General features: G+C 52.6%; 1 protein-coding gene and 1 long non-coding RNA gene across 6 annotated transcripts in view; one reads left to right on the forward strand and one right to left on the reverse strand.

Moving 5' to 3' along the window:
• The window catches only part of GLI2 (GLI family zinc finger 2), a 256425-nt gene that overhangs the window by 162573 nt on the left and 73541 nt on the right, over positions 1–20311 (forward strand). The window contains exon 1 of one of the 5 annotated variants that reach the window (XM_019469381.2): positions 7563–7852. The exons of the other annotated variants lie outside the window; for them this stretch is intronic. Within the exon in view, the coding sequence (XP_019324926.2) occupies position 7852 (1 nt within the window). The 5' untranslated portion in view covers positions 7563–7851. Of the gene's footprint in view, positions 1–7562; positions 7853–20311 lie in introns of those variants that run through there. 5 annotated transcript variants of the gene reach the window in all.
• On the reverse strand, positions 14971–17935 carry LOC109278777 (uncharacterized). Its single transcript, XR_002085833.2, has 2 exons — positions 17592–17935; positions 14971–15478 (listed from the first exon to the last, which is right to left on the reverse strand). It is a non-coding gene; the product is annotated as an uncharacterized LOC109278777 (long non-coding RNA).

The raw sequence follows: 20311 nt of genomic DNA on the forward strand, positions 1-20311 counted from the left end.
AAACTGGACTGTCAAGTGTCCTGGAATAGAGAGCCCTCTTTCCACCGCACCCCTGCCCCCCATGTGTGACCAGCAGCAGCCCCTACGGAAGCATGGTGGGTGAAGCCCCCTCCCCTCCTGACCCTGCATTAGTGTTTGCTGTGTCACCTCCTTGGGCTACTTAACAGAACACTGAATCAATGTTCACTTAAAGTCGTGTCCTGTTGGGGCGCCTGGGTGGCTCAGTCAGTGAAGCGTCTGATTTGGCTCAGGTCGTGATCTCACAGTGCTTGCGCTCAAGCCCCGCATCAGGCTCTCTGCTGTCAGCGCAGAGCCCCCTTTGGATCCTCTGTCTCCTTCTCTTTCTGTGCCTCCCCTGCTCTCGCTCTCTCTCTCTGTCTCAAAAAAAAAAAATGGATAAAAGTATTGTCCTGTTGTCCCCTTCCCACCCCCACCCCCATGTGAGAGTTAAAAGAAAGGGAGGGAAGGGAAGATTTGATCTCTTTGCTCAAGTCACAAGGGTGCCTTTTCCTTGTTTTGACCTTCTTCCTGGGTCACCAGGGAGAAGTTTATTTCAGGAGACGTTTCTGAAGATGGTGGGCTAGAGCCACCACCCACCCACCCCCTCGCTGGGTCTGGAAGGGCTGAGGTCTGGGCTGTGGAACCACATGGTCCATTCAGCATTGGTTTTGCTGGGCAGGGGAATCCGGAAAGCCTTGGGGGACTGTAGGCACCAGAGTTCTGGTGCTGGTCTGCCAGCTAGGTGCCATCAGTGTTTGCTGCAGAAGACCATGTGCCCTGTGCCCACTGCCACCTCCCGACCACCTCAGTGGGTCCTGGCACCCTCATGTCTGTGCATGAGGCCTTTCTTTTGCTGTTGCCCCGGCGGCAGGCCAGGGTCCCAGGAAGTTAACACCCCAAATTGACAACCCTGCTTAACAAATGGCTATTGCAGAATTGGTGTATTAATATCCCAGCTCCCTCGCCCCTCGGTTGGGTGTGCAGTGGCTCCCAGAGTGTCCCTGCAGTGTTAAGCCCACTTGCCCAAAGTGGTAGGGAGTGTGCTGATGGCCCTGGCTAGCCTCCTTCCCTTGCTTGTCCCTGGTGCCCTACAGGTGGCCTGTCACCTCCAAAATAACCCCCTTGCACTCACATCCTTGTCTCCCAGTCTGCTTCTGGAACACCCAGACCAGTGGGGGTTGATGCCACTTCCCTGGCAGAAACCATGAACTTGAAGTCAGATGAGATAGACCACCACTGACAGTGGAGCAGACCTACCTCCCGTGCCTCAGTCTCCTCATGTACAAAGTGAGGACGATGACCCCCTGCCTAGCCAAGACGCTGCCCCCCAACACACGTAGTCACTAGTTTTCTAACAAAGATGTCTTGGAGTGGTAATTTGAGAGATTTCGGTAGCCCAGGCTCTCCCTGAGTTGTTTGGAGGAAGGCTGAGTGGCTCTAGCTGGTGGGGGCTTCTATTTCCTGGTTCTTTTCTAGTTTCTGTTCTTGCTAATGGACAGTAAGAGGGGGGCAAGGGTGGGCTTCAGGTGAGTAACCAAACCCAGCTCCCCAAGAGAGGGGGAGTTGTTTTCAAAATCCAGGAGGCCCTGCCCCTTGGCTCCCCTCCCCCACCTGGGGCATGTGTGTGGCGCTGGGACAATTAGGATTCTTGCTGGGTGCCCACAGCCCACCCCACCCCCGCCTCCGAGCCTGTCTTGAAGGATCTTCTGAGAACTGGTTCCTTTCTGGGAGCGTTTATAAGAGATTTCTCATGGCTCAGTTCCCCTATAGAAAAGTGGGAATTGTAAGTCTTACGTAGCTTAAGAAAGTAAAGGGAGTGAGTCAGAGCCAGACAAGAATAAGTTAACAGTATTCATGGCAGTGTCTTGGGAGGAATTGCCAAAACAGAAAGAAAAGCTAAACACAAAACCAACCAAACAGAAAAAAAGGAAAGCTTGAAGCAGACTAAGAAAAGACGGACAGGAGACAGCCAAACTCCCTGGCCGGGCCGTTGAACAAGGAGGCAGACGGTTTTCTGGGTCTGTGGGTGCATTCTGCCTCCTTAGCCCGGGCCTTTGTGGGACCCGTCTGGGGGAATATTTAGCAAAGCTGTTTATTTTGCATAAACCCGAGTAATGGCCGAGCCTGAGGGAAGAGGAATTGTGTGGGCTGACAGCAGTGTGATTTAACGATGAGCCACCTGACCCCCTGCACCTCTCAGCCTCCCCTGCCGAATACATTCACATTCCTCTGCAGCCCGCTGCATGTTAATCACCCGGGAAGGCTGAGGCCCGAAGGAGGCCCATTGTGGGGACAGAAGTCTTGAAAGCCGTGGCTGGGGTCCTCCCCAGGCTTTGTGGTGGCTTGCGTTGAGTTTGGGGTACTCATTCGTGTTTCCTTTCTTTTTATACCACTCATCTGAAAACCCAACTTGCTGGAAAAGGCGTGAGTTTTATGCTCGAGCCTTCCTGATTTTTCCCAAGCATTTGCCTGTCTCCCAAATCTGGGCCCCTTTCGAATGCAAAATTCACTGGTTTTATTTTTTACTGCAGTATTGGTGGCAGGTGCCGGCCCCCTTTCGAAAGGAGAGTTTCCAGGGGCCCTCATGACTGCCGCGTTGACACAGAGGCTGGGTTTTAACTGTGCCCTGCAGGACTCCAACCTCTAGCTCTCAGAAGCTCCTACTCTGTTCCCTCTCGTGCATTCTGATCCCTTCTGGTGCCTCAACGGGCACCACCCTGAGGACGTGGCCGACAGTGAGGGAAGGGGCTCCCTAGCTTCAGCTTTGGCCATAAGCCCATGAACTCCCACCCCCACCCCATGCTGGCCCGAGCTCCCTCTGCTGTGATGCTCACAGTTCTTAACCCCTGGGAAACAAGGGGAAAAAAACCAACAAAGACCAAAAACAAAAAAACAAAAAAACAAAAAAAACCCAACAACAACAACAACAACAAAACAAACAAACAAAAAACAGAAAAAGAAAATTGCAAACTTGGTTGTAAATGTGGAGCAGAGAAGTTTTTGCTTGGACTGGGCTCTGAATGACTATATGCAAGGAACAGTGCAGTGTTAGGAGGGATAATGGGGAGGTTAAGCATTTTCTTTTCAGAATTGGGGTGAGCACATGACCAATAAGAATACGAAGCCCCCCCGCCTGGGTGGCGCAGTCGGTTAAGCGTCCGACTTCAGCCAGGTCACGATCTCGCGGTCCGTGAGTTCGAGCCCCGCGTCAGGCTCTGGGCTGATGGCTTGGAGCCTGGAGCCTGTTTCCGATTCTGTGTCTCCCTCTCTCTCTGCCCCTCCCCCGTTCATGCTCTGTCTCTCTCTGTCCCAAAAATAAATAAAAAACGTTGAAAAAAAAAAAAAAAAAAAAAAAAAGAATACGAAGCCCCCCAAGTTCCATGAGAGAGGACGGGCCTCATGGAAGCGGGTGGGTCTGGGAGATGGGGACCTGCTTCTACCAGGAATCTTCCCCAGTCACCCCTTCCTTTCCTCTTTTTAAAGGGAAGGTCAGGGGGCGGCACCTGACTAGCTCAGTTGGAAGATCATGTGACTCGGTCTCAGGGTTCAAGCCCCATGTTGGATGTAGAGATTTCTTAAAAATAAAATCTTTCCATAAATAGATAAAATGAGAGATTTGCTCCCCCGCTGGCTGCTTACGTTTTCTGACTCTGACTCTCAATATTGGCAAAGGGCTCTGAAATCCTTATCACTCATTCTCTCTTGTCACCTCCCCGTGGGACAGATGCCACTCTTCTGTCCCTTTGTACAGATGAGGAGGCAGCGATCAGGGAGTGCACACAAGCGAATGCCAGGAGGGTGAACTGTGTGCAGCTTTCAGGGGTGTGGTTCCTAGCAAGCTAAGAGTGACGGTGTTTAATTTTTCCTGTCCCCATCTCTCCTTCCCCAAGTCTAGATGAAGTGATTCTTGCCTGCCTCATTGGTCAGTGCACCTCTCAGCACTGGGTGTGGCTAAGATTTCTCCCCCCCTGGCTGCCTTCCTCCTCCCCACCCTCCCTTTCTGTCCCCTCCTGAGGACTGCCTGGAGGCAGCCTCCACCGCCATGCCAGACGCAGTCCCAGACCTCAGGGAGCTGAGGTTCATGGGGAGAGTCTATAGGAAGCCACAGGGCCATGGCGTCAGAGGCTGTCGGGGTCCAGAGGGAACCCAGAGGGGGCATGCCTTCCCTACCCGAGATGGGTTAGGTCCGGCAGGGCACAGGGAGAGGAGGAGAGTCTTGACACGTAAACGTTAGCCACGCAAACGGTAGCCAGGGCAACCACAATGGAGTGGGGTGTATATTTAGAGAGACACAAGGGCGGTGGCCTTTCTTCCAAAGACCAAGAGTAAAACTCTAAAGGCAGGTGATGCCAGTGCTGTGGTTTCAGCAGTCCAAGTTTGCAGGGAAAAACTGTACCACCAACAATTGGCATTCTGTTGTACAGATGGCAGTGTTAACGGGTTTCTGCTTCCTTTGAAATTCATAACGGCACACCTCCTTTGAAGCCTCGTTCCTCTTTCTCTCTTTCTTAAGGAGTCTCCAGCTTGGGTATCAATGACTCAAGAGTCACCAAGAATGAACCCTTGGTGAGGTTTCTTTATTCATTTTTATCCTATGTGGTTCTAGAGGCAGGCTCCAAAAATGCATGCAGTTTAATAGGAGATCAGAGTAAAATAAAAGGGGATCATAACATAAAAATTAACAAGTCAAAGTGGGGGGCAGTGTTTGTAGGGGGCAGGGGCTGGGGAGGAAGGTGCACGGCCTTCTGTCCCAGGAGCCTGTGTGAGTGATTGAGGGGAGGGGGGACAGGAGGTGGGAGAGAGCTTCCTATGGGCAGAGGCCCCAGAAATGCTCTGGGAGAATAGGACTCTCCCCTTTAGGTTACCCCAAATATGGGTGCTCTCCCCACGAACCCCTCTCCCATTGATACACCCCACTGTGTGTCAATACAATGCAAATACCTCCAGACTTCCTGACCTTGTCTATGCCAGCCTCAGAGGGGGGAAACTCCCTGAGTTTATTCCCTGGGAGGGGAAATAGGGCTTCACCTTTTGGTTCCAGAATCTGTTTCTCTGTCCAGAAGTGGTGTGGGCTCTGCGCCTTTGAAGATTCTGTCCAGGTTCCTCATGGGTTTAGGGGACCACGTCTTCTCTCAGCTTTGCCTTCTCCATGCTGAGAAACCCGAATGCTTCCACGTTTCCTCATAAGAGGTAACAGTACCGTTTAAAAATATAATAAGGTTGGGGCACCTGGGTGGCTCAGTCGGTTAAGCATCTGACTTCGGCTCAGGTCATGATCTCGTGGTTTGTGAGTTTGAGCCTGCGTCGGGCTCTGTGCTGACAGCTCAGAGCCTGGAGCCTGCTTTAGGTTTTGTTTCTCTCTCTATGCCCCTCCCTTGCTCACGCTCTGTCTTTCTGTCTCTCTCAAAAGTAAATAAACATTAAACATTTTTTAAATAAAAATAAAAGTATAATAAGGCCAGTCAAAATACTATTTTTGTTAGGAGGCATCCAAACTGTGGGCACAGGATTTCAGGAGGGAGAGTTTCTGTTGGGTTTCCAGTCTTCTTGTAGAAGACACCCGCTTGGGATTTTGTGAGCCTTTCTTGATCAAAAGGTGCTGGCTTCCCTTGTCTGCGGAAAGTCTTCCCTGGCCTAAAATCCTAAGGACTCTGTATATCACCTGTTCAGACACTCAAACGTTGCATAACTCTCTCCATGTGGGAAAAAACAAACAAAACAAAGAACAAGGGGGAATTTGCTATCTTAGGCTTTGCCATTAACAGCTGTGATCTCAGTTAGGCAGATGGCATCTGGGAGCCTCAGTACTCAGCCCCCGTGCTGACAAGGGTCAGTACCATGAGTGGGTTTGACTGATAATCTTTTGGGTTGAACTGTTAATATCTTTGTTCCTATACATATATAACTCGGTCATCTCTTTAGGGTCTAAAATTGAGACTTTTTTCACTTTTTTCATTTCATGAAATCATCCAACAATTTCCACCCCAATTTCAGCTGGCGGTAGGGGCGGCATTTTGTTTTGCGATTGGCATCATGGTCATGTCCAGTGGGACTGGTTTCGGTCCTAGGCTTTGGGAAATTCCCCTTTGCAGCTTCCACCATTCAGAGGAGTAAATGCAGTATTGTTTTCCCAGGGAGGATCCCTTTACCTGCTGTCTTGTCTTACTGTTGTTGTGTGATGTGGTTCCCGTCCACGCTCCCCCCTTTCCAAATTACAGTAAAACGCAGTGCCATTATGCACCGCTATGGTAGATTTAAACAAACAAAATGGGGGCGCCTGAGTGGCTCGGTTGGTTAAGCGTCCGACTTCGGCTCAGGTCATGATCTCACGGTCCGTGAGTTCGAGCCCTGCGTCGGGCTCTGTGCTGACAGCTCGGAGCCTGGAGCCTGTTTCAGATTCTGTGTCTCCCTCTCTCTCTGCTCCTCCCCTGTGCATGCTCTGTCTCTCTCTGTCTCAAAAATAAATAAACGTTGAAAAAAAAAAATTTAAACAAACAAAATGATTGTCATAAAAAAAAAATCATTCCAGCCCTGTGAGTTTGGGATTCTGTTTTCCCCAGACATTTGCTGTGTGTGCAGAGAAAAATAAATATCTCTGTAAACATATGTTGCATTTACAGTGAAAAATAAATATCTAAATAAATATCAAGCTTTGAAAATTGGAGCACTCGCAGAAGTCAATGCAAATGGTGTGAGCGAGGGCTGCCCTAACTCGGGGGCGTACATTCGCCTATTTGCTCTTAACTGTGCTGTGTTTGTCTTTCTCTCCCCAGCGTGGAGCCCAGAGCCCGGCTTTAGGGAAGGGAAATGAACATTTATGGGGCATCCACTATGGGCTCCACACTTTACATAGAGAGCTTCGTTTTATCACCACCCACCCCTGGCCTGGGTGATAGGAATTGTTCCTACCAGTTTTAGGTGAGGAAACTGAGGCTCAGAGAGGTAAAGTCATTTGGGTCAGACGACACAGCTACCGGTTCCCATAGCTGGGTCTTTCCCTAGCCCGCGATGAAGGAGGAAGCCAGCGGGCCAATTCACGCAGGTATGCCCGTGCGGCGTTTTTTTAAACCCAGAGCCAGACCGTCGTCAGCTCCTGGCACCTCCAGACACAGGATGAACTGAAGGGTCTGCGTGAGAAGGTCCAGGGCTGCTCTCTTCCCTCCCGCAGGCACAGGATGCCTGGCCGCTCTCACATTTACACCTCTCCGCCAAACCCAGGGGCCTTAGCTGGGACCCCTTCCAGACGGCAGGCCTCCTGCACCCTGCCAGGACAGCTACCTCCTTGGGCTCACGGGGAGCAGGACTGCAGCTGGGCCTCATTTGTGCATTGGAGTTTTACAAGCCGGCGTCTCGGTGGGAGATGGGTTTTGCAGATCCCTGTAATATAGAAGCAAACCCCGTAGGAGAGGAGGGAGAACACGCTTCTCACTTTAGGCCTTTGCTCCTGAGGGTTTCCTTTTTTGGACATGTGTTCTGTGTCTGTGTGTGTGTGTCTCTCTCTCACACACACACACACACACACACACACACACACACACACACATCTCACCAGGCTGCAGCTGTGGAAGGACAGCCCCCCGAGCGTGCCTCTGGCTGGGCCAGAGCGGGATCATCTCCCCTGCCCGGGGCCTGGAAGGCCTGGAAGGCCTCACTGGCTGTGGGAACCTCTTGCTGTTGAACTGAGAGCAATTGTGTGAGCTGGGCGGCTGGGTGCTTGCAGCCCGAGGACTCGCTTAATGCTCAGGCCGGGCCTAGACCCATCAGGCCTCCCATCTGGCCTCTCTCTTGTGGCTGCCGGGAGGGTTACATGAGGTACTGGATGAAAATATGCTTTAGAGACGAGGTCTGCACAGTGAGTACAAATGAAGGCTGTTTTTCTTACTGGTGTCCAGCCCAGGTGTGGGCCTGCAGTAAATTGTAAGTGGCTCTGTGAGGGGACAGTGGCCCTTTGTGGGAGCGTGTGCCATGGCTCTCCAGCACCTTAGCGTCCGTCACTGGGAAGCCTGTTCTCATTCCTTCTTTAACAGAATATATCCCTTCAACTAGGGCTTCTCAAACTAATCGCCCCAGGATCTGGCTTAAATCCAGCTTCTGAATCTATAAGTTGGAGCGGGCCCAGGATGCTTCGTTCTAAACACGCACCAGGTGATGCCAAGGCCACTGGTGCTTGGGCAGCCCTTTGAGTAGCAAAACCCAGGACAGGCAATCTCCAGATCTGAAAGTCACTTCTGTTTGGTGAACCTAGTTGTCATGTTCTCATGAACTCTAAAAGCAACTTACCAACTACCTGGGTGACCTTGGGCTCAGGAACTGAGCACTCGCTGCCTCAGTTTCCCCTCTGTGCAGTAAGGACAATAAACCTGGCCCCATGAGGGTTGCGTGGCTTAAACAAGATGGGGGCAAAGCCTGTTTCCTTCGAGGCTCTGGATAAACATTATTTGCTGTCCTTCCTCCGACTGCCTTTTACTCTCACAGCCCCCCAGGGGCGAAATAGCCAAGGGACATGTGTGACAACAGTTGCTGTTTCAAAAACGTGGAAGTCGGCCCCATGGGGCGGTTTGCTCAGGCTGGTGGAGGAGGTCCCCACGTCTGCTGCTCCCCAGTTCAGGTTCAGCACCGTGCCTTCCCTCAGCGGGATGAGGAAAGACCCAGCAGCCTTTGGACTTTTCACAAATTCAAAATTATTTGTATTTTTTTTTTTTTTAGGCTAAAAGGGAACACATAGCCTTTTTGCCTGATGGGTACTTTGGGGCTTTGTACCAGCACGATTTCTTTCTCACACACCCACACACTTTTTACCCTCACCCCCCACTCAAATCTGTAAACATTTTTTAAATGTGTATTTTCTTTCAAAATAAAGCCACTTGATGCTTTACCAAAACGAGCTGCTGACATGAAATTCGCATTTGGCAAAGCTCTGTCATCCGTGTTTTACTGAGTGTGGACTATTGTAAATTAAGTGAAGTCAGTGGTTTTTTTTTTCTTTCCCCCAAATGGTTATAGAAGGAGAGCTGCTGCTAAGTAAAAGATAAATTACGGCCGGATGTAAAGAGGCATCATTTAAAAAGTGTCAGGATACAATTGGGTTCTTAAAAACCATGCAGAGCTGCTAAATTCACATGAAAATTGAATGGTGCGGGATTGCCCAGGGTGACAGCGTCCTTGGCATTGATTTATCCCATCTGTTTGGCCAACCCATTATTTCAGGCCTCTGGTGGAGAGGCCGCGTCCACTGGGGAGGGTCCCCACGTCCTCAGTGCCCAGCGAGACCCCAGGTGAGCACGAGGAGAGCAGAGCCTGCACGTAGAAAGACAGTGCGTGTGGGACCCGACCTCAGAAAGGCGGCATCCATAGCGAGCAAGCCCTTTTCTTATCAGTTCTGATAAAATCCTTGCAGTATCCTCTTGAAGGTTGACCTTAGACTTAACATAACCACTTCTCCCTTGTTGAACTTTTAGATCGCCTCTTGTCATTTCTGCCTACAAGTTCTGTTGTGATTACACCTCAGCACCAGTGTTCTTTACCAGTAGGTGTTTACCCTGGAATAGATCAAAAAGTTAGATCACAGAGTCCAAGGGGGATTCGTGAGGTGCATAACCAAATTATCTGTAACAGTTATTTCCAACAGGGTGCCTCGCAATGCCCCTTCTGGCAATGTGTGTTCTCTTGCTAATTTTTTTAGATGGAAAATGGTATAATTTAACTTTCAGGAAATCAAGACTTTTTGTCCTTCCCCCCCCCCCCCCCAAAAAAAAAAGAATCCCCATGCTTAAGGAAGCACCGGGGATTGTGGAGGCCCAATCTGGCAGTTTCTGGCCAGAATCTGCTCACTCCAGCTCTCTTGGGAGCCATTCTCCACATCTCCCAGAGCCAGGTTCAGTGATCGCTCATTGGTAGCTTGAAATCAGCTGCAGTGAGAGCATTTACACCATGGAAATTGGCAAATGCTATAAGCCAGGACTCCGGCCTCCGCCCAAGACTTGGTGGCCAACATTTATCAGCATACCACTGCAGCCTTTTAAACTTGGTTATGGAGCGCTTGCTGAGAAAACACGTGATGTATAAGAAAAGCCCACGGTCTGGTTAGGAGTAGCACTGGTTAATCACAGTTGTCACTCTGTGATGGAGGGCTGTATCTTTGTAGGACTGCCGAGTCCCTAAGTGGGAGAGGGCACGGTTCCATCAGGCTTGAGTATTCGAGGAAGGCTTTGAGGAAGAATTAGAGCTTACGCCGGCCTTTAGAGGGTATGCAAAATCAGGAAGGAGTGACGGCTAGAAGGCACGATGTGTTTCTTGGGCTGTCAGGAGGCCCTCATTTCTTGTCCCAGGCGATGGCTAGAATGGAAATTCGAGCCGGTGCCATGAACCCGGGCTATGACATTAGCCGGAGCCCCCCACCCCCACGCCCTAGGGTCTGTGCCACCCACCCTGGGTCTCTCTTGGTGAAGGGCAGTGGCAGTAGGATGCTGTGCGCCTCCAGTTCCTGGCATCTGGTTCCCACCTCATCGGAGGTTGGAGTTCACCCTCAGCAATCTATGGGATGCATGCATTTCAGAGGAAATGCCTCATTGGTCCCCAGCGCTGGGTGGACCTTGTTTGTGTTTGTGCTTTGTCTTTTTGCCTCTCTCAGGGAGAAATGTGTCTTGTTGTCTGGATGGATGGGGGAAGACAGGTGGAGCTTGTTGAGTATATTTGGAAGCGGCTGAAGTGGTTCATTTCTTTTCTTTTTTTAAAGTTCATTTATTTATTTTGAGAAAGAGAGAGTGAGCAGGGGAGGGGCAGAGAGAGAAGGGAACAGAGGATCCGAAGCGGGCTCTGCGCTGACAGCAGAGAGCCCAAAGCGGGCCTGGAACTCATAAACCGCGAGATCATGACCTGAGCGGAAGTCAGATGCACAACCGACTGAGCCACCCAGGCGCCCCAGAGGTTGTTCACTTTGAGACTCTGTGTGTAATGAATGGTTCAAGCTGAGGCATGGGAGGCAATGGCATTCAAAAAAAAATGGGTACAGAGGAAGGATTTATTGAAGCCCGTTCTTCATGGCAGAATCTGAGGCCAGACAGCCACAGGGGAACTATTCAGGGTTGGGTTGGGTTTAAAAAGGCAATCCAGATAGTTTGTTTCAACTGTTCACCGGGCTCTTGGTAGTGGGTGCTGAGTGCTGGTGACCTGCTCCCTCTGGGCCTCCCTGAGACAGCTGGGACCTCGCTTCTGACACACTGTCCCCAGAGCCTTCTGCCCTAGAACCTGTGACTTTGGCACAACCCAAAAAGACAGGTTGGCTGAGGATATGTGAGAAGAGAAGAATGAAGCCAGCCTCAGGGTCGGACTTGGCCCTTGGTGGTCCTTTGTTTCGTGCCTGGTCTCCTTGACTGCAGCAGGCACTGTAAGGGGTATGACAGAGTCTCTGTCCACACTCGAGGTGCACAGAAACCTGCCCCCCACACTCGGACAGAGCTGGCAGTAATGGCCAAATGAAGATGAGCCTTCCAGGACCCCACGACCCTCAGCACTCCCTGCCTCTGGCTGCTCTGCCCATCGATCCCACGCTTCCTTGTCCCAAAGGACCCAGAGGGCTTATGACAAAAGACTCTGTGAGAGAGGCCTCGTGGGGGATGCTCCTGGGGAAACAGAAGTCTGACTGGGGACTCTCCAGGGGGCCAGGGAAGTCAGGGACCCCCGAGGCAGGTGCGTGTGCAGGGCTGCTGGCAGGTGAGGTTGGGGAGAGCACTGGTGGGGGAAAGCCGCCCTCTTCAGCTCCCCTCGGTCCTAGAGGCAAGTTCATCCTGTGAGGACAGCCACGGACAGTGGGCTCAGCTCTGCTAGTGGTGCCACAAGTGACCAGGAGGACGGATGGGGGCCCCGCTTGACTTGAGCTCTGGAATGTGCTAGGATCTTCTGGAAAGTGAGCGTTTCAGGGACACCAAACAGCATCCTTGCCTGTAGGACACTGAGGTGGTGGGACGCGTTTCCTGTAGGTAGAAGCCATTTGTTCCTTCGTTCATTTATTCGTTCTTCTTCATCCCTCGAACACTAAACTCTGCCTGCTGCGTGCCAGCCCCGGACCATTCTTCCGTCCAGATGGCCATTCAAACAGGACTCACTCAGATGGAAAGGGCGGGACCTGGGCTCCGAGGGCATGTGGGTTCCTGGCCCTGTGTGGGTCCTCATGACTTCTGGGTTGGGTTCTTTGACCATCCAATAGACGCACGTCTGCCTGGGTCCTTCTGGGTGCAGGACCTGGTGTCCGTGGGAGCGTGCGCGAGCAGTGGGGTGGCTGCCGAGGGAAGATTGGGCTGTGACCCAAGACCCGCCTTCCCGGAGGAAGTGCAGCTGTTCTCCACACCCCCTTCCCAGTGGAACCCCCGGGAGGGGGGGCTTTTAAAAACGCTAATGTCCTGGAACCCACCTCAGAGATTCTGTCTCCGATGGTCAGAGCTGGGCTGGGCATTGGCCTTTTAATTCCCTGCCGTTTCTAATATGCTTCCGAGGCCTGTGATCCTCTGAGGTTAAGGAACAGGGGGTTTGGGGAGTGGGGGTCATGCACCCCCTGCATCTGGCTTCTGCCCGGACCTCTGGCCCCATGGGGAGAGGAGAGAGGTCAGCTGGCGGCCCGGGGCAGGGAGGTAGAAGGACGGGAGCGTCTGGGCTGCAGACTTTCCCTCAGCCATTAAAGTTTATCGTTGCCATGGACAGTGATTGAAAAAGGCTTTTTGCAGGACAGAAATGTGAGTAATGAAACTTGCCAGCTGATACCGACACAGGGCACTTATCTCATAAAAATATCCCCCGTGTCAAAAGGTTTCAGTAAATGTGCCTGGAAGTATTAGCAGTCGTTTCTGCCAGCCTCGGGCTCCCCCGGGGCCTGCATGAGGGGCTGTAAAAGGGGGCTCTTAGTTCCTGCAGAGGAGGAGGGAGGAGGGAAGGAAAGAAGAAGGGGAGGGGAATCTCAAACCCGGCCTGCTGCCGGTGGGGAAAGTGCGGGTTCTCCCGGCGGCACCCCACCCCCAGTTTAAGCAGTGGGGGCCTGTCCCTTGTGCATCCTCTAGCCGCCAACTTGGAGGGTGGGAGTGCAGCTTATGTGAAGGCAAGGGTGCTGACAGCGAGCCAGGGCACGAAGTTACTTTTGTGTGATCTCACTGGCTGCTCCCATGACCCTATGAGGGAAGGAGGTTACATAGAAGGAAACTGAGGCTCAGAGAGGTTGTCTGACTTCCCCAGGGTCACACGGCTAGTAAGGGGCAGAATCAGGATTAGGAGCCCAGAACTGTCCTCTTTCAGGACACCCAGAGTCTGGAATGAGTTCTCACTCCGGGAGCGGGATCGCTGCCCAAGGTCGAGGCTAATCTGGGCAGGCCTCTGTCTTTCGCACTGTGGCTGCTCGTACACCTGGGCTTGGGTTCAGGCCACAGAAAAGGTTTCCTGCCTGCTTCTGGAAGGCTCTATGGTAGGAACACAGGTTTTCAGGTTAGGCCCAGGCTTCTGTGGCCCCTCTTATTCCACTTGAGACCCAACAGAGAGCTGAACACACTGGATGCTTGTGAATTAGGTGCTGGCTGCCTCACTGAGGTCCCCAGGGACTTGATGAGGGAGGGGGCGGCACCCCTGTACTGGTCCAAGTTTCTACCTCTCCTGGGCTCTGGTCACCTACCGAGCTCACCGTCGGCCTGGACGGGGCCGTATCCAGAGGAGGGCTGCTGCTTCTCTCTGAGAAGGCACCCTGTGCTCACCGCGGGCAGAGCTGCCTGCCTGCTCAGCCCCCCGCAGCGGGAGCTAGGTCAGGGCTTTGGGGCTCCCGCTGTTTCTCTTTTTTAATTGAAGTACAGTTGACATACAATATTACATTAGTTTCAGGCATACAACATGGTGATTGGACCATTACATACATCGTGACTCTCCACAGTAAGTGTCGTGTCGCCATACATTGTGACCGTATTATTGACTGTGTCCCCTAGGCTGTACTTTTCGTCCCTGTGACTTATTTATTTTATAACCTTTTGATCCCCTTCACTTAGTTGGCCAATCACCCCATCCTGGTCCCGTCCGGAAACCTTCTATGCCTTCCTGGTCCTCCCCTGTTGACCTGTGCGTCTCCTGGTGGCTGAGAGATCCTTGAGACCAGGAACGGGGTATTTTCCTTCCTGCATCTCCAGAGCAGAACCTGGGCCCAGTCCCTGAAGGCATGGGCTCTCCGCTGGAGAAGACAGAACTGGGAGCCTGGTGACCCCTAACACCTCTGAGCAGAAGTGGCCTCTCTTGGGTGGGAGTGCAACTTATGTAGAACCACGGGGAATGGCACTGACTTATGTAGAACCACGGGGAATGTGTTTTCTGCGGCCAGGGACTTCTGGGTCTCCACTTTTCCAGCCAGCTACACTGTAATAAGAAAGCAGTCGTCACGGATAGGCAGGTCGGGAAAGCGGTTAAGCCTCAGACTCTAGAATCACAGGCAAGGGTTCAAAGCCTTCCTTGCCAGGTACTCGCTGTGGGATCTTGAACGAGTTGCATACACTTCGAGTGCCAGTTTTCTTATCTGTAGAGTGGTGTAGGGATGGTGTCCCCCACCCCCGACACACACACACACATATGGTTGATATGAAGAATAAATAAGCATGAATATCAAGTGCACAGAGTTAGGCCTGACATAAGCACTCAAAAAATGCCTGTCATCTTATGTCCGTCCATAGTTACTCTTGGGGCACCTAGGTGGCTCAGTCCGACTTCAGTTTCGGCTCAGGTCATGATCCCAGGGTCGTGGGATCGAGGTCCATGTCAGGCTTGCACCGAGCATGGAGCCTGCATAGGGTTCATTCTCTCTCTCTCTCTCTCTCTCTCTCTCTCTCTCTCTCTCCAGTTCTCCCCCCAGCCCCCTACCTCTAAAATTAAAAAAAAAAAAAAAAAAGATACTGTTTGAGTTTTTACCACTGGAATGTTGAGCACAGTATTATTACTATGGGAACAATACAGACGTAGAGGTTGGCGCCCTCATGGGCATTTATTGTTCTTCCTTTGTGCTCTCGGGTTGGGGGCAGCTAGACGGCTGGCTTGGACAGCAAGCTCGTATTCCCATGGGACCCCACACAGGTCATTACATCCGCCCCAATGGCACTGTGAGGTGAGCAGAGGCTGATCATACCGGGACATCGGTCAGCGATGAGGGTGGCCCTTCAGGCTCTGGTCTCGTGGCCTGTTCTCTCGGTTTCTGCTTGGCTTCAGCCTGAGTGGGGCTGGGCATGGGAGCAGGGGTGCCCAGGACCAGCCTGAACACGGAGCACGGACGTGGGTTTCGGGGCGACTCGTCCATGCGCACTTGGGTAGAACAAGGAAGTGATGTTCCAACGTCCTTCCAGTTGGCAGTGCTGTGGGAACACCTTCCAGAGTCCCTGCGTGTCAGGGCCCTTATCTTTGAAGCATTTGGTCTGCTCCATCCTGCATGCGTGTGTTCCGTACGTTGTTCACTGAGGGTCCCTCCCAGAATCTGGAAAAGGGAAAAGAAGCCAGGGCCCTGGGTTCAGACTCCACATGTTCCAGAACTGTGGGGCAGGAGGGCCCTGTGGCCCATCTAGAAGGCGAAAGAAGGCGCCGTGTCTGCTTTCAGGGAGGGAAGGCTCCCCCACCCAGATCTGGCCCCATACCCCTCCCCACTCACAGGCCATGCTTGGCATCTGCCCTGAAGCCGTGGTTTGGGGGAAACCAACATTATGGGAACAGCTCCTGGCTCTGGCTAGTGCCGCTCCAGCCCGGAGGCAGATTCAGGGTGGGTGGCTTGGTTTGGGAATCTTATTTTGCCTGGAAAGGAAGGGGAATCAGTTACTGGGTAGGGCACTGCGTGGCTTATGGCTGGTGGGACAGACTGTCTGCAGAAGCGAGATGCAGGCAGATGAAAGTTTCAGATGTGTGCCAAAGTTACCCTCCTCCTCTGCCCTTAAGGTGCGTCTCTGGCCCGTTGCAGGAAACGAGGGTGCACTGTTGTCCGTGGCTTGAGCTGAAGGTCTAACCCCCAACCGAGTGGCTGCGAGGGTCCCCCAGCTCTGGTCCCCTAAGTCACCAGAAGCCAGAGGATTGCGGCACGATCGATGTCGTTCTTTCTTGGGAATAAATGCACCCTCCACCTTTTGACGGGCTTGGTGATGAGGGTGCCACACGGAGATCCCCTGGGAGGCACCTCCCAGACTCAGGGAGCCCACCTGATGCTCCCAGACTGGCTGGGCCCTACTGGCCCCTTCCCAAATGTGGCCCTAGCAGCCCCTACTTTAAGTTCTGCTCTCCCTCCCCAGCGGCCCTTCCAGTGGTCACTACGCCGGCCAGCCCGCCTCTGTAGGCTCCGTCTGCACAAGGCTCTGTCCGTTTCTGTGAATTGTCTCTTTCAAAGTGCCGTGTGGAAGGAAAGAGTATGAAACATTCAAGAGCCCTGGAGAAGGCACATGGATTTTATGGCCCCAAATCTGGGGACCTGATGCTCAGGGGCACACAAATACACACATCCATATGTGGCGGGGCTGCTGTTAGTTTGTGCGCATGGGGATCCCAGCTCGTCCCAGGCCACCGGCTGGTCCCACACCCCCGTGAGCGGCAAAGCTTTATGCAATCGCTCGTGATTTAATGACAGCAACAGCTTCTCCACATGGGGTGTGCACAAGGACCAGTCTAGTCGTACATGGGTCTGTCCATCCCGTTCCCTCAGGGGGGTCCTCGGGATGACCTCTGCAGCTTTCCTGCACTGGGGTTTTTGCATCCAGCTCCCCCGTCCCGACCTCAGCCCCCAAGGGGCATCTGGTCACCCTTGGCCAGGCCTCTCTGCCCCTCCCAGAAGTTTGTCATGCTAACACACAGTTTGGGGTCTCCCGGTGGCCAGAGGCCTGAGGCAGGGTGATTGTAGGACCCTCAGCCACCCCATCCCTTGGCAGGGTTTGCCGAGGTTTGCTGGGGCTTCTCGTCCTAATCAAGGGCTGCGTTTTAATTTATGCAAATGGGGGAGGGATGGTGGCAGGGAGTCACAGACATCCATCACCCCATTTCCCGGCACCAGTCATTCATCAGCGGGGCCTTAAAGATAATACACTTTTTGTTTAAGGCAATTACTTAATCTTGACAAACTCGTGTGTTAAGCAGGGCTATTAGTGGGGCCCGTCATTAATCAGTACAAAACCAGGTGGGTGCTTTTTCTGAACTGCAATCGCTCTTGGGGACCCAGGGTGGGCCCTTTGCCATCGTGACGGCCCTAATTACACCTGCAGCATGCTAACAATGAGCATCCGGCATGTGCTGTGGGGGCGCTGAGCCACGGGCAGGAAAGGGGCCCATTTTTAACGCCAGTCAGCACGTTTTCCAAGCCAGGCAGGATGATCCATGGGGGTTATTAGCAGGCACCAGGAACACAGCTGGGGAAAACAGATAACCCCCCCCCCCTCCCGCGGGGCCCTCCCCCACTTGCCTCCAACTTTACGGATCCCCGGGCGGCACTTAAAAGCTGCTGCGTGAAATACCCCTCCTGCCTTGGGGGTTGCATCCGTGTTTGGAAAGGTCGCCAACGAAGTGGAAATACGGCCCTGTGTCTCCCAGAGTTTGTCGGCTCTGGAACTCCTCCTTACCGGGTCCCATGTGCTCGTCCCTCGTCCGTCACACACCTGTGGCTCCGATCTCTCTCTCCAGGCAGGGCGAGCGCCAGTAATGCTCTAGGGCTGCAAGACCATCCGTCTGACCCAGGGGGGCAATGCGTGGGGCAGGATCAGGAGAGTGTTAGGGCTAGGCTGGGCTTTGCACTCCACTCTGCAGGCTGCGGCAGAGCCTGGGGGCTGCCTGTCAGGCAGTCACATCCCTCCTCTGGGTCCCCGTTGCTGGGATGGCACTGGACACACAGAGCAGGGCCATTGCCCCACAGCACCTTGCATGGGACGAATGAGCCCGCCTTGGGTTTGTGGAAGGGCAGCTCTGGTTTCCCCGTCCCGGAGACACATTGCGTGTGGGAGTTGGCCCCTAGATTTTAAACCCTGTTTATTTTAAAGGAAGTAGACTCCATCTGCTTTTAATTCACACACTTAGCTCATCAAAATATTGTTTTGTAAGAGGGTTTTTTTTTGATGTCCAGGAAGCCTTTGGAGTTTCCCCTCTCTCTCTCTCTCTCTCTCTCTCTCCCCCTTGTCTTACATAGTCTTACTCTAGGAAACAAGATTCTGGGTCCTGTCATGAGATCATGTTTTCTGCACCTCAGTTTCTCCACCAGTGAAATAAGGGGAAGCGGATTTTCCCAGGGTTTGTGTGCACTGGCCTCTAGTCCTGCCGGGTGGGTCTCCAGTGTCCCCAGTTCAGGGAACTACTGTTTCCAGCAGAGGCAGTGGGCAGCCATGGGCTGGAGTGTGAGGAGGGGTGGGGGAGGTGGCTTGTGCCGGAACCACTGTTGAGTCAGTTGGGTCCAGAACTGCATGGAGCCAGTGCTGCCCAGGGAGCCAGGCTTCTGGAAGTCTTCTACAGTTGGTCCTGCCCCGCCTGACACCCTGCATGGGCTTTGCTTTCTGGGGGACTCTCTTATTTGTTAGGTCTTGGGAGTCCACACACCCACTGGCTTGTTTGAGAATGCCTGCCCAAGCCTGCAGAGAAGGCATTGGGGTAGCAATCCAGGGCAGAATTCAGCATGGGCCTGCTTCCCTGCTCTGTTCTGTCCTGATGGGTCAGGGGTGTGGAAGGACAACCCTGGGATCAGTTAAGTGGATAGAAGGAAGGAGGGAAGGAGGGATGAAAGGAAGGAAAGGAAGGAAGGAGGGGAAGGAATGAGAAAGGGAAGGAAGGAAGGAAGGAAGGAAGGAAGGAAGGAAGGAAGGAAGGAAGGAAAAGAGGAAGGGAAGGAATGAGAAAGGGAAGGAAGGAAGGGAGGGAGGGAGGGAGGGAGGGAGGGAGGGAGGGAGGGAGGGAGGGAAAGAGGAAAGGAAGGAAGGGAAGGAACGAGAAAGGGAAGGAAGGAAGGAAGGAAGGAAGGAAGGAAGGAAGGAAGGAAGGAAAAGAGGAAAGGAAGGAAGGAGGGGAAGGAATGAGAAAGGGAAGGAAGCAAGGAAGGAAGGAAGGAAGGAAGGGAGAATAACTGTTAATTGGTTGCTAAGATTCAGAAATGAGGAAGGACTTTTGGAAAGCCACTCTTCACCATATTTTATATATCAGTAAGACTTCTATTTAACCTAGATTAGAATTCTGTATAAACAGAGTTTAACAGTGATAAGGCAGCTGCTATCCACACATGTCAAATGTAGCTGGCTCGAACTGAGATTGCTGTAAATGTAAACCCCACAACCAATTTTGAGGAAGCAGTACAAAATAAAGGAATATCAAACATCCTGTTCATAATTTTCATATTGGTTATATATTGACACGATAACATTTTGGATATACTGAGGTCAATGACGTTGTATTATTAAACGTCATCAACTGTATCTTTTTAGAGTTTTTTTTTTCCACGTGGCTACTATGAAAATTTAAAATAACATACGTGCCCTGCTGCCTATGTCTATTGACCTGAACTGCATTTGAAGGGCACTTAGAGAAGAAACCAGTGGTAAGGATTGTCTTAAAGGAAAGAATCCCTTTGAGTAACAAAGGGGCCATACTGACAGGGGGCTCCCGAGAAGTGGTCCTTAAGAGACCTGCTTCGGGAAGGAACGAAAGCATTTTGTAATTAGCTGTCAAATGCAACAGGAAGGAAGTGTAGAGCCCCAGTTCTCCGAGGTGATTGACCACTCTTCTCAATGCAAATTCTGCCGCCTGGTTTTGAATCTCATTGACTGGCTTTAGCAGGCTCTGCCTGAGAGCACTCAGAAAGGAGTGCCTCAGCCAGCCTGGGAAAGCGCCATGCCAGTGCCCAGTGGAGACTGAGTCAGGGTCCCTTGAGAACCACAGCGGAGTGACCACAGGCTCTGTCGATGCTCCCGGGAGGACCAGAAGCAGCAGCGAAACACTGGGCTGGGGAAATCTTTTGCAAGAGCTCTGCACAAGAGGAACCAGATGGTGGGGAAGGAAGCAAGGTGGCAGGTGACACCTTGGGGACCCCTGGGGATCAGGCAGAGGAGTGGTGCAGACACCCTCCTGGAAGGCTAAATGCCACCCCCACCCCCACCCCCGCCATAACAAGTGGGCTTTTCAGGCAGTGACAGGACAACACAGAAGCTGCCAGCCCATGGTTGCTGGTGCTCGTTGGCAGGTGAGTCTGTGAAGGGTGACAAGACCCAGGGGGATGTCTGTGCAGGTGAACCTGAGAAGCAGCGTTGGGTCCACACTGAAGTGCTGACATCTGTCCTGGGGCACAGGCACCAGCTTGTGGGTCACT

The sequence above is a fragment of the Panthera pardus genome, unplaced genomic scaffold, assembly GCF_024362965.1.
Source record: "Panthera pardus isolate Hobbes unplaced genomic scaffold, ASM2436296v1 HiC_scaffold_10, whole genome shotgun sequence".
In the NCBI taxonomy this organism is placed as follows: Eukaryota; Metazoa; Chordata; class Mammalia; order Carnivora; family Felidae; genus Panthera; species Panthera pardus.